The sequence below is a fragment of the Bos indicus x Bos taurus genome, chromosome 11 (genome assembly GCF_003369695.1).
Source record: "Bos indicus x Bos taurus breed Angus x Brahman F1 hybrid chromosome 11, Bos_hybrid_MaternalHap_v2.0, whole genome shotgun sequence".
Classification (NCBI taxonomy): Eukaryota; Metazoa; Chordata; class Mammalia; order Artiodactyla; family Bovidae; genus Bos; species Bos indicus x Bos taurus.
The window spans coordinates 101450509-101463596 of record NC_040086.1 but is presented as its reverse complement, the minus strand read 5'-3'; the positions used below and the strand labels follow the sequence as shown (position 1 = coordinate 101463596).

Here is a 13088-nt window from a genome sequence, read left to right as displayed (position 1 = left end):
CGCAATGGGCTGTCCCTCTGAGAAAGGCAGTGTGCAGGTCTTCTAAGGGACGATTTGTTTTCATAACATAGCCACCAAACCCATGATAAAAACTCTAAAGGCAAGGGAAAGGATCCCAACCTCGTAATTTATATTTATGTATATGCAAATTTTGAGGAAACCAGTAAGATAAATTATTCTTACAGTAATGTGTACAGTATTAGGATTCCGTATCCTATAATGTTCCTCACATGCTCTGAAAGGGAAGGTGGAAGGAAAGAGACTGGGCTCCGCTTGTGGGAAGATGAGCAAGCAGCACGGTTGTGTCCCCTTCCCTGTTGTGTGAACACTCACTAGAACTGCTCCTGGAAGTGCATGGCACAGTCAGGATCCGGATGTTTTGGGTAATCTTGCACAGGTCTCCACCTAGGTTTTGAAACTGAATAACATTGGAGCATTTTACTGATACAGAGAGTGTGCGTGCAGAGTAGTGGCTGCATGAACAGTCCCAGAGAACAGACCATTTTCACAGCATTTCTGTTCAGTTATGTTCTGTTTGGTTATGTAATGAAAGCGTGTTGCTGTTTTTTGTTGTTACTGTTCTTTGACTTTGGGATCATCAACATGATCGTGCAGTTCTTTGATGTCTGAGCACTTGTGCGTGACCATGTGAAGGGGTAGGCTAGGAGCACCCCTGACCTGGAGTTAAGACCTTGTCCGTGGGGAAGAGCTGCTGCACCAGGGTTCGTGGGGAGTTAGGAGGAGCCAGCTCCGCACTGCGTTATGTGACTAATACAGCGTTTCAGGGATTGACTGATGACTTCTTGAAGGGCCTTAGCATGCAGTTAGCGAAAGGGGGTTGTTGATAGTCCTCAGCTTTACTGCCTTCTTTGGTAATTGATTAAGAACAGCAGAAATGAGAAGAAGAATATTTGGGCTTTTCTTATTATAAAAATAATACAGGCTTATTGAGAAATTTTCAGAAAATGATTATAAAGTTAATTTTCTCAACATGCCTTTCTGACCCCCTATTTCTAGGAATAATTACTGTGAATAGTGCAGTGGATAATTTGAACAGTTTGTGGTCATGGATGTGCAAAGTTGCCTTTTCTCCAGTCTCTGTTTATTGAATGCTAGCCTAATTCAGGCACTGTTTTAAGTTCTAGGATTATGACAGTGTTGAAAACTGACAAAAATCTCTGCCCTTACAAAGCTGACATTCTAGTGGGTAACAGACAATAAGTTACCAAATTCAGAAGGTTGGGTAGTTACAGGGAATGTATGCATTTGTGTGTGCCAGCTTTGACCTTGTAAAGGTGGCAGAATCCGTCTGTGTCACACTGCCTTTTTTCCAGTCAATAAATAAATCAGGAATGTACATTCATGTCAAAACATGAAAATCTCCGTCATTTGGTAGGACGGACCCGGTTTTTTTTTTTTTTTCTGTAAGTAAATGTGTTACCTCCTATAAATCCATTTTCTTTTTTCCTAGAGTGAAGTAAATGAGTTTTTTTGTTAGCTTGAATAGATAAACTTTTGAGGTATAGATGATAATGCCAAATGTCCACTAAGAATATTTATTCTATTTAATTACACAGACCTATTTAAAATTGCATATTTATATAATCACTTGCATAAATAATACAAATAGGAAGTAATGTCTTCTTTCTCCACTCTGATAGTTTGTGAAACAGGTTTATTAAAACTTTGCATATACATCTTCAGTGCTCATTTCTGCAACATACTCAAAGTTTCCACTATTCTTTCTCAATTTTGACATGGTGCTAACATTGAAACGTATATCCTAAGTATATCCCAACTGTGATTACATGAAGACACTTTTCTTCATTTGTCAATTACCTCTGTTTCAGGTTTCAGGTTTGTTGTAACCCTTTTTTGGATTTATGAAATCAACTTAGTTTGTCTGTCTCCTCCATTAGAATGTTAAGTTCTGTGACACTCGATGTTATTCACCTTAGACTCTCAGCACCCGAAGCTTTAGACGCTAAGTGCATATTGCCTGGATGGATGGATGAAGAAATTGGTCTTTAAGAGGCTGGTTTACAATGACATTCATTTTTTCAAGCTGTGGGAGCGCAGCCCAGAAATAATGGTTAATATCTGTGTTAAAATTCTTTGCTGCTTTTCTCATCCGTTCTTTCAGGTGACCTCTGTTAGCACCAAAATAGCGATGGTTGTGATCATTCACAAGATCACATCATTCATCAACAGTATGTGGGATTTCTAAATAAGGAGAATATGCCTCAGCTTTTGTAGTCACGCTCCGTGGCTTTTCAAAGGTGGAAGTCAGAAACATCTTCTTTCTCTGAATCTTTGGTTGTTGGTAATGCCATGTGCATTTTATTTATTTTTTTTTTCAGCTTTTTTATTTTTTATTATAACATGGAACTACTCTTAAAAGCTTCTAAGTAAAAATATATCTTTTAAATTATATTTTAAAATGAAGCCAAAGTTTCTTTTTAATCAATGACACTGTAGCTTTGATGAAATACATGTAAGAATATCTAGCTCTGCTGCTATGCAGTTCTACAAAATTACAAAAACTCTTATTTTTTAGAATTAAATAAAGAAAACAATTTATAAGTACTGTCTGTCTTCCAGGTACATGATCTCATGTAATATTCACAATACTTCTAGTATCATTATGAAAGTGAAAGTGTTAGTCCCTCAGTCATGTCCAACTCTTTGCAACCCATGGACTGTAGCCCATCAGGCTTCTCTATCCATGGGAATCTCCAGGCAGGAATACTGGAGTGGGTTGCCATCTCCTTCTCCAAGCCATGTGCATTTTAGATGTACGTTTGCTGTGTACATTGTAGAGCTCAGTAATTGTTTTTATAATAGTGGGAAAAGTACAGATGAGTCGTTAGAAATTATTGCTTTGTCTTCCCCCTTTCAGAAGGCACAGGACTACGGCTATGACCAGTCGATGATGGCCCGCTTCCACAAGCTCCTGGAGGAGAGTGTGGAGCACAACATGATTGGCAGGCTGCCCGTCTTACAGCTCACCATCCAGTACAGGATGCACCCGGACATATGCCTCTTTCCTTCTAGTTATATTTATGATGGAATCTTGAGAACAAATAGGTGGGTTCTTCTCATTGCATGTTAGCTTGTTTTATTTGTAGGTTTGGCTGCTTAGGAAGAATAGCTCTTTTACAGTGCTCTTAAGTCTTGTTATTAAAAACATAAAGGTTTAATAATTTAAATTATAAAAGTCATGTTGATTGTAGCAAATGCAGATAAATGAAAAGGGGGATAAAACCAACCCCCCTATTTATACTACCCAGAAATAATCACTAGTAACATTTTAGTATATTTACTTCCAGTCCTTGTACTATGCACATCTTTTGTTTTTTTTTTCCTTTTTCTCTTTTGGGAAAAAAGAATCATACCATGCTTTACCTACTATTTTATACTTTGCTTTTTTCATGTACTGTATTAGTAATTTTCCAGTCATAATTGTTATATTTTAAATACATAGATTATTCTCCCTAGCACTAGAATAGAAATAAAATTCACTTTCTTTTAGTGTATTGAAATTTTATTTTTTTAAAGACAAGTCCTTCTTGTCCCCTTTTCCCTAGCTCTCTCCCTGCCACATACACACAGAAAAATGGTAGTAATAATTTTAAAAAATGTTTCTGACTTGACTTGTGTTCTAAATGCTGCTGCTCTTTTATAGAGGGACAGAGACCAGTCGGTGTTCATCTGACTGGCCATTTCAACCCTACCTCGTGTTTGATGTTGGAGATGGCTTAGAAAGACGGGATAATGAGTATGTTCTCTTATACTTCAGTCTTCACTGATGGTGTCAGAATTTTTATATTGTTTTTGTTTATATTTAAGTTCAAAATACTTTTCATACAAATCTCTCTGCCTAGTGCCAGGGCACAATCATTTTCTTTTAGCTGGATTGATAAATTCATCTTTTTAATCATAAAATTACTGATATCTTTGTGTATTTCAGTCTTTCAGTTTTTCTTTCTTAATTGTATTAGTCGGGATTATATTACCTAACATGTGATAAGCACTTAAGTAGATCCATGCTGAACTCACTGCTGTTGCTGCTAAGTCAGTTGTGAGTAAAATAGACGTGGCCCCAGTGCAAGGCTATTGTGGTCTAACACGAGGCAGACATTAACCAGGCCATTACTGTGGTGATTGATTATTCCAGTTGGGTAAAATATTGGGAAGGAGAAATACAAACACAGTTGAATTAAGGTGTGAGGCAGAGGGTGGACGATACTTTGAGCATGTTGGATTGTGTGAATCGATCGGGTGGTCTGTGAATGCTAGTGCATGATCCACTTGGCCTGTGGTGGGGAATGAGAAAAGTGATACATCTGAAGCTCTTTTCTCAGTGTTGGGAAGATAATAAATCTGTAATAGGAGCTCTTCATTAGTCATGTCTTCATTATTATAAATACCTTTGTTCTCACTGTGGCTATCCCTGTTTTAACAAATGAAGAAGCTGGTGTCTAAACTTATTTGACTCCAAGCTCTTTTCTGTCATACAGCTTCATGTTTCACTGGGCAGTTATTCTGTTTATTCATATGTACAGTGTTAATAATGGTCATTATAACAGCCTCTTTGAATCACTTCTGACTGAATAAAGATAAAGCCTCCCAATCTACCCTTTACTGTAATAGAAACAAAGTGGAACTTAACAATTGGACTGCTATTAGTTTTGATGTCTTGTATTTTTTTTTTCATCTTATTTAGCTCATATGTAAATGTTCAAGAGATAAAACTGGTAATGGAACTAATTAAACTTATTAAAGACAAACGAAGGGACGTTACTTTCCGAAACATTGGCATAATAACCCATTACAAGGCTCAGAAGACAATGATTCAGAAGGATTTGGACAAAGAGTTTGATAGAAAAGGGTGAGGCATCTGTATTTTTATGGCTCTTTCCAGTTTCTCTGTTGAATTAAAAAGAAGAAAGAGGGGATGGAAGGAGAGAAGAAAATGAAACTTAACCCCCGGGGCAGGGTCATAGACCCTGGTAACATAGAACAAGGAGACCAGGACACTGGCTCCACAGACTTGTGCTGAGAAGGGAGTGAGGTTACACTTGTAGCACCTGTAGACGGAGTGCCTGCTGCCTTTTCGAAGGTCTTCACCATTACACTTGACAGTGGAATTGACTGAGAAACTCTCCAGACCTTTCCATTTAGTTGGATGACTTGTTAATCTAAATTCTAATTGTAGCAAAATATACATAGTCACATTTTCACTTAGAAAAAATTATTTAAACCTTTTAGTGCCTTCATGTATAGGGTGAAGATCGTGTCTTTGTCTCCTTTTACCTCAACAGTAAAATTAAAAATTAAATATTGGAAATCCAGTAACTCCGTTCTGCACCTCGAAACACACAAACTACCAAAATTGACACTAGGGAAAAACCAGAAACATTGGATAGATCTATTAAATGTAAACAGATTGAGTTAGTAATCAAACACTTACCAACAGAGAACAAAGCCAGGACCAGGCTTCTCTGGTAAATTTATCAAACATTAAGATTTAACACCAGTCTTTTTGCAAATGCTTTCGAAAAATAGAAGGGAAGACTACTCATTTTATGGGGCCACTATTATCTTGATACCAGAGCCATGGAGACATCACCAGAAAACAGAACTACAGACTAATATATCCTTTATGAATGTGGATGCAAAAATTCTCAACAAAATAATGGCAGCTGAACGCAGTAGCATATTAAAAAGATTATAGACCAGGATCAAGTGGAATTTATCTCAGGAATGCAAGGTTGGTTCAATATATGATAGTCAGTCAGTGTTCTGTACCATAATTAAAGGGAAACCCCACGTGGCTGTGATCATCTGAATAGATTTCATTTATTTGAGTGAAAGCATTTTAGTGCAACAACAACCTTTCATGATAAAAATACTCAACAAATTTAGGAATAGAGGGGAACTTCCTTAGGCTAATAAAAGACATCTATGAAAAACCCATAGCTCAAAAACCATACTTGATGGTAAGGTGAAAACTTTCCCTATATGATAGGAAGGATAGGATGTCTGCTCTCACTGCTTTTGTGCAGCATTGTATTAGAAATTCTGTGCAGAGCAGTTAAGTAAGAAAAGGAAATGCAATATTTGTGCAAACTGCTAGTCCTTATAAACAAGTTCAGCAGAGTTGTAGGATACAAGATCAGTATGCAGAAATCAGTTGTATTCAGCAGCCACGAGAAATCTGAAAAAAATTTTTTTAAATTCCATTTACGGTAGCATCATAAAGAACAAAATACTTAGGAATAAATATAACCAAAGAAATAAAAGCTCCTACACTAAGTACAAAAAGTTGTTGAAAGACATTGAAGAACTCCAAAATAAGTGGAGATAGTCCATGTTCATGGATTGGAAGACTTACTAAGATGGCACCTTTCCCCACGCTGATCTACAGGTTCGTTATCTCCATCAAAATTAAAACTACAGTTTTGGAAAAGCTTACTGCAAAGTTCATGTGGAAGTGTAAGGTACTCTCCAAACAACTTGACAGAACAGTGTTCGGGGGCTCACACTTTTTCAAAATTTACTACAAAACTGTCAACATTGTGGTACTGTCATCCGGGTAGACATATAGACTAATAGAAGTGAGATTCCAGAAATAAATCCTTACGTTTGTGCCCAGTTGATTTTTCAAGAAGGGTGCCAAGACCATTCAGTGCAGAAAGAACAGTTTTTTCAACAAATGGTGCTGGAATTAGTATAAGGTATCCTCCTGCACAGAGTGAATATTGCCCCGTGTCACACTGTATATAGTAATTAACTCGAATTAGAGCCCTGAGTCTTCAGAGACAAAATTATAAAATGTGTAAGGAAACAAAAGTAAATTCATATGATCTCAGATTAGGCAACAGTCTTGGGTGTGATATCCAAGCACAAGTAACCAGAGGAAAATTAAATTGGTCTTCATAAAAATGAAAAGCCTTTGTTTCAGACAACACTATCAAAGAGTGAAAAGACAACCCACAGAATGGGAGAAAGTACTTGCAAATTATTCATCTGATGAGTTATATCCAGAATATAAAGAACTCATACAACTTGATAATAAAATGACAGTCTTATTTTGTTGAAAAATGTGAATAGCATTTTTCAAAAAATAAAAATCCAACAGGCACACTGAAAGGTATTCCACATCATATATCATTAGGGAAATGCAAATCAGAACTACAATTAGATAACCAAACCATTTCATATCCACCACGATGACAGTCATTGAAAAAACAGGCATTAACAAATTTTGGCAAGGATGTGGAGAAATTGAAACAATACATTGCTGGTGAGAAGACAGAATGGTAAACCATTGTGGAAAAGTTTGGCAGTTCCTCATAAAACTTAGTTACCACATGACCAGCAGTTTCATTCCTGGATACATACCTGCTTTGGGGAAATGTTCACAGGAAAGTTTGTACAGGAATGTTCATAGCAACATTATTCATGATAGTTAGAAAGCAAAGACAACGCAAACTTCGAAAAATTGTATATGGATAAATTGTGTATTTGTACAAGCAACCATGCAGTTGTAGAAGGAATGAAGTAGTGGGATATTTTGTGACACATGTGAACCTTGGAAAACATTGTGCTAAGTGAAAGAAACCTGACACAGAAGGTCACATGCTCTGTAACTTCATTTACATGCGAGCTATGTCCCATGTAGAAAAGTCCATAAAGATAGAACATAGATGAGTGGTTGCCAGGGCCTGGCGGGGAGGAAATTAAGAGACTGATGGCTAATGGGCACAGGGCTTCTCCACTGGGAATAGACATGCTTTAATAACTGTTTTTCAGTAAATATGTTTCTCTTTAATAGGGCAGCAGAAGTCGATACCGTGGATGCCTTCCAGGGGCGTCAGAAAGACTGTGTTATTGTTACATGCGTCAGAGCAAATGCCACACAAGGCTCAATTGGGTGGGTAACTGTCATCCTTGAGTTTTTGCTTTGTTTATAATCCAGAAGTAGGTCTATTTTTAATCACTCTTAAGAGAGTACCATCATTTGCTCAATTATATAAAAAATTACATAACGTCATGAAGTTTTTTTTTAAGTTATGTAGTTGGTCCACTGTTAGGTCTGCTTTTCTTGGTTCCTTGTGTCCATGTCACAGAGTGAATCTTTTTTCACTTGAGAAAATTAGATGATTGAATCCAATATATTTTGCAGGGGCATGTTCCTCTCCACAGTATGTGTCATAATTGATCTACTGTCATATTTTTAGGATGTTTTAAGACTTAAAAATCACAGCATTAAAATTTCTAATATCTAAGTCACGATAGGAAATAGGTGCGTCACTTTGAAGGAAAGCTCCAGACATCGTTTGTTTATTGTTTTTGATGAGAATTGCCCTATGCCAGGTCCCCTGTGTTGAGAGAAGGGGTGCAAAAGCATTGTGATTTTAAAGCAGAAGGAGCCAAGAAAAGCTGTCAGAAATATCGCCTGTGTCTCACATACACTGATACATGGCCTAGTCATTCCATACAAAGAAGTAACTTTTTTTTCTTCTTCTTCTATTGCTTAGATTTCTGGCAAGTTTGCAGAGATTGAATGTCACCATCACACGAGCCAAGTACAGCCTCTTCATCCTCGGACACTTGAGAACCCTAGTGGTAGGTACATTCTAGAGGATCAGGGATCTCAAAAGGTTGCCCCTTATTACTCATACTGGGTTGAGGTTTTGTTTTTATCTTTCATCAAAATGGAAATGATTTCGAGGTCACAAACAATAGAGTTCCTCTTACCCCTCATCCCCACCTTGTTAGTCCCCCAGCAGCTTCTTCATGGGAGCTTTTAGGCACCCAGACTGTTCTTATCTTAGCCCAGGACCCAAGTAATCACAGTGTGCTCTCAAGATGACCTTTAAGAAATTTTTTCTACATCGTGGGATTGGTCAGCCCTTAGTAAACTTAGTTAATGTGGTCTCAGCTCAGCCTAATGCCAGAGAGTGGGAGTTTGCAGGTGTGTGTATGGATCTTCACTTCTGTCCTGACACTTTGAGCCGCACCACTTGCTGCTTCCCTTGAGAGATGAGTGCCATCAGAGTCCTCTGTCAGAGCAGATGCTCCTCCAGAAGGGTCAGGTTCCTCTTGTGGTCCACAGACAGTATAGCGTAGTTGGATGAACCACAGCTGGATAAACGTGTATTTGCTGCGTTGTCTCATTTAGGGGTAATAACTCAGTTTCTCTAATTTTAACAGTCTTTGGTTTATCTTAGCAGAAGTGCTAACTTAGTTCAGTTCAGTCGCTCAGTCGTGTCCAACTTTTGTGCCACCCCATGGACTGCAGCACGCCAGGCCTCCCTGTCCATCACCAACTCCTGGAGCTTACTCAAACTCATGTCCATTGAGTCGGTGATGCCATCCAACCATCTCATCCTCTGTCGTCCCCTTCTCCTCCCGCCTTCAATCTTTCCCAGCATCAGGGTCTTTTCAAATGTCAGCTCTCTGCATCAGGTGGTCAAAGTATTGAAGTTTTAGTTTCAGCATCAGTCCTTCCAATGAACACTTGGACTGATCTCCTTTAGGATTTGACTGGTTGGATCTTCTTGCAGTCCAAGAGACTCTTAAGAGTCTTCTCCAACACCACAGTTCAAAAGCATCAACTCTTCAGCACTCAGGTTTCTTTATAGTCCGACTCTCACACCTATACATGACTACTGGAAAAACCATAGCCTTGACTAGATGGACCTTTGTTAGTAAAATAATGTCTCTGCTTTTTAATATGTTGTCTAGGTGGGTCATAACTTTCCTGACAACTTAGTGAAGTGAAGCGAAAGTTGCTTAGTCATATCTGCCTCTTTGCAACTCCGTGAACTGCACCGTCCATGAAATTCTCTAGGCAAGAATACTGGAGTGGGTTACCCGTTCCCTTCCCCAGGTGCTCTTCCCAACCCAGGGCTTGAACCCAGGTCTCCCGCATTACAGGTGGATTCTGCACCAGCTGAGCCCCAAGGGAAGCCAACTTAGTATTTCCCCCTATTTTGTCTAGTTCCACCAGAGGGCGTTCAAATACAATCTCCTCCTTCAGCTCTTCCCTAGGTCTGTGGTCTGCAGCTTTCGTTGTTTGGTACCTCCTTGAAATAATTTTTAAAAGCTGCATATCCTCCATTTTAAGTTGATACTGAGAATCTTTTATCAGAAGGATTGATAAAGGTTTTGTTTATAATATGTTGTAAATACTGACATTTTAAAATAAGGCTAATAAAAATAAATCTATTATGTCACTCTTTTAAGTGTATCCAGTGGGGTAGAGACCATTGTTATTCTTTCTGCTGTTTAAAATTGAATTGTCATCTGTACTGTTCAGGATATAATTCAGTGGGTATAATGAATATGTTTTCATAATTAAAAGGCTGTTAATACGACTTTTAGGCTTTTCTGCCACAAAAAAAGTTTACAATATAAATTGAACTTTTAAGGAGTTGTTTTTCATAACTGTTTGGGTAAACTGTGAAAATTGTACTTTTTTGGTAACTTCCTATTGTTCAGTCACTAAGTCATGTCTGACTCTTTGTAACCCAATGAACTGTAGCACCCAAGGCTTCCCTGTCCTTCACTGTCTCTGGGACTTTGCTCAAACTCATGTCCATTGAGTCAGTGACGCCATCTAACCCATTTCATCCTCTGCCGCCCCCTCTCCTCTTGCCCTCAATCTTTCCCAGCATCAGGGTCTTTTCTAATGAGTAGGATCTTTTCCAAGGAGTTGGCTCTTCACATCAAGTGGTCAAAATATTGGAGCTTCAGCCTCAGCATCAGTCCTTCCAGTGAATATTTGGGTTGATTTCCTTTAGGATTGACTGGTTGGATCTCCTTGCAGTCCAAGGGACTCTCAAGCGTCTTCTCCACACCACAGTTCAAAAGCATCAATTCTTTGGTGCATCAGTTCTTCTTTATGGTCCAACTCTCACATCTGTACATGACTACTGGAAAAACCAGAGCTTTGAGTGTACAGACCTCTGTTGGCAAAGTGTTGTCTCTGCTTTTTAATATGCTATCCAGGTTTGTCATAGCTTTTTCCTTCGAAGGTGCAAGCATCTTTTAATTTCATGGCTGTAGTCACTGTCTGCAGTGATTTTGGAACCCAAGAAAATAACATCTGTCACTGTTTCTACTTTTTCCCCATCTGTTTGCCATGAAGTGGTAGAACTGGATGCCATGATCTTAGTATTTTGAATGTTAAATTTTAAGCCAGCCTTTTCACTCTCCGGGCTTCTCTCATCGCTCAGCTGGTAAAGAATCTGCCTGCAATGCAGGAGACCCCAGTTCAATTCCTCGGTCAGAAAGATCCCCTGGAGAAGGGATAGGCTACCCACTCCAATATTCTTGGGCTTCCTTTGTGGCTCAGCTGGTAAAGAATCTGCCTGCAATTCGGGAGACCTGGGTTTGATCCCTGGGTTGGGAAGATCCCCTGAAGAAGGGAAAGGCCACCCACTCCAATATTCTGGCCTGGAGAATTCCATGGACTATACAGTCCATGGGGTTGCAGAGTTGGACATGACTGAGCAACTCACTTTTCACTGTCTTCTTTCACCCTCCTCAAGAGGCTCTTTCTGCCATTAGAGTGATATCATCTGCATATCTGAGGCTGTTGATATTTCTCCTGCCAGTCTTGATTCCAGCTTGTGAGTCATCCAGCCCGACATTTCACATGATATACTCTCCATATAAGTTATATAAGCAGGGTACAGTATACAGCCTTAATGCACTCCTTTCTGAATTTTGAGCCAGTCTCTTGTTCCATGTCTGGTTCTAACTGTTGCTTCTTGCCCTGCATATAGGTTTCTCAGATGACAGGTAAGGTGGTCTGCTATTCCCATCTCTATTTACCGTAGTTTGTTGTGATCCACACAGTTAAAGGCTTTAGCAAATCTATAGTGAATCGTTCAGTTCAGTCGCTCAGTTGTGTCCGACTCTTTGCGACTCCATGAATCGCAGCACGCCAGGCCTCCCTGTCCATCACCAACTCCCAGAGTTCACTCAGACTCACGTCCATCGAGTCAGTGATGCCATCCAGCCATCTCATCCTCTGTCGTCCCCTTCTCCTCCTGCCTCCAACCCCTCCCAGCATCAGAGTCTTTTCCAATGAATCAACTCTTCGCATGAGGTGGCCAAAGTACTGGAGTTTCAGCTTTAGCATCATTCCTTCCAAAGAAATCCCAGGGCTGATCTCCTTCAGAATGGACTGGTTGGATCTCCTTGCAGTCCAAGGGACTCTCAAGAGTCTTCTCCAACACTACAGTTCAAAAGCATCAATTCTTCGGCACTCAGCTTTCTTCACAGTCCAACTCTCACATCCATACATGACCACTGGAAAAACCATAGCCTTGACTAGACGAACCTTTGTTGGCAAAGTAATGTCTCTGCTTTTCAATATGCTATCTAGGTTGGTCATAACTTTTCTTCCAAGGAGTAAGCGTCTTTTAATTTCATGGCTGCAGTCACCATCTGCAGTGATTTTGGAGCCCAGAAAAATAAACTCTGACACTGTTTCCACTGTTTCCCCATCTATTTCCCATGAAGTGATGGGACCAGATGCCGTGATCTTCGTTTTCTGAATGTTGAGCTTTAAGCCAACTGTTTCACTCTCCTCTTTCACCTTCATCAAGAGGCTTTTTAGTTCCTCTTCCCTTTCTGCCATAGGGTGGTGTCATCTGCATATCTGAGGTGATTGATATTTCTCCTGGCAATCTTGATTCCAGCTTGTGCTTCTTCCAGCCCAGCGTTTCTCATGATATACTCTGCATAGAAGTTAAATAAGCAGGGTGACGATATACAGCCTTGACGTACTCCTTTTCCTATTTGGAACCAGTCTGTTGTTCCATGTCCAGTTGTAACTGTTGCTTCCTGACCTGCATATAGGTTTCTCAAGAGGCAGGTCAGGTGGTCTGGTATTGCCATCTCTTGAAGAATTTTCCACAGTTTATTGTGATCCACACAGTCAAAGGCTTTGGCATTGTCAATAAAGCAGAAATAGATGTTTTTTCTGGAACTCTCTTGCTTTTTCGATGATCCAGCGGATGTTGGCAATTTGATCTCTGGTTCCTCTGCCTTTTCTAAAACCAGCT

The 13088-nt window shown here is 39.4% G+C and overlaps 1 protein-coding gene across 4 annotated transcripts in view; it reads left to right on the top strand.

Moving 5' to 3' along the window:
- SETX (senataxin) overlaps nt 1–13088 on the top strand; it is a 90831-nt gene that overhangs the window by 70859 nt on the left and 6884 nt on the right. For all 4 annotated transcript variants that reach the window (XM_027556646.1, XM_027556647.1, XM_027556644.1 and 1 more), the window contains 5 exons: nt 2900–3087; nt 3686–3778; nt 4727–4891; nt 7841–7939; nt 8547–8634. In XM_027556646.1, the coding sequence (XP_027412447.1) occupies nt 2900–3087; nt 3686–3778; nt 4727–4891; nt 7841–7939; nt 8547–8634 (633 nt within the window). The remainder of the gene's footprint in view (nt 1–2899; nt 3088–3685; nt 3779–4726; nt 4892–7840; nt 7940–8546; nt 8635–13088) is intronic.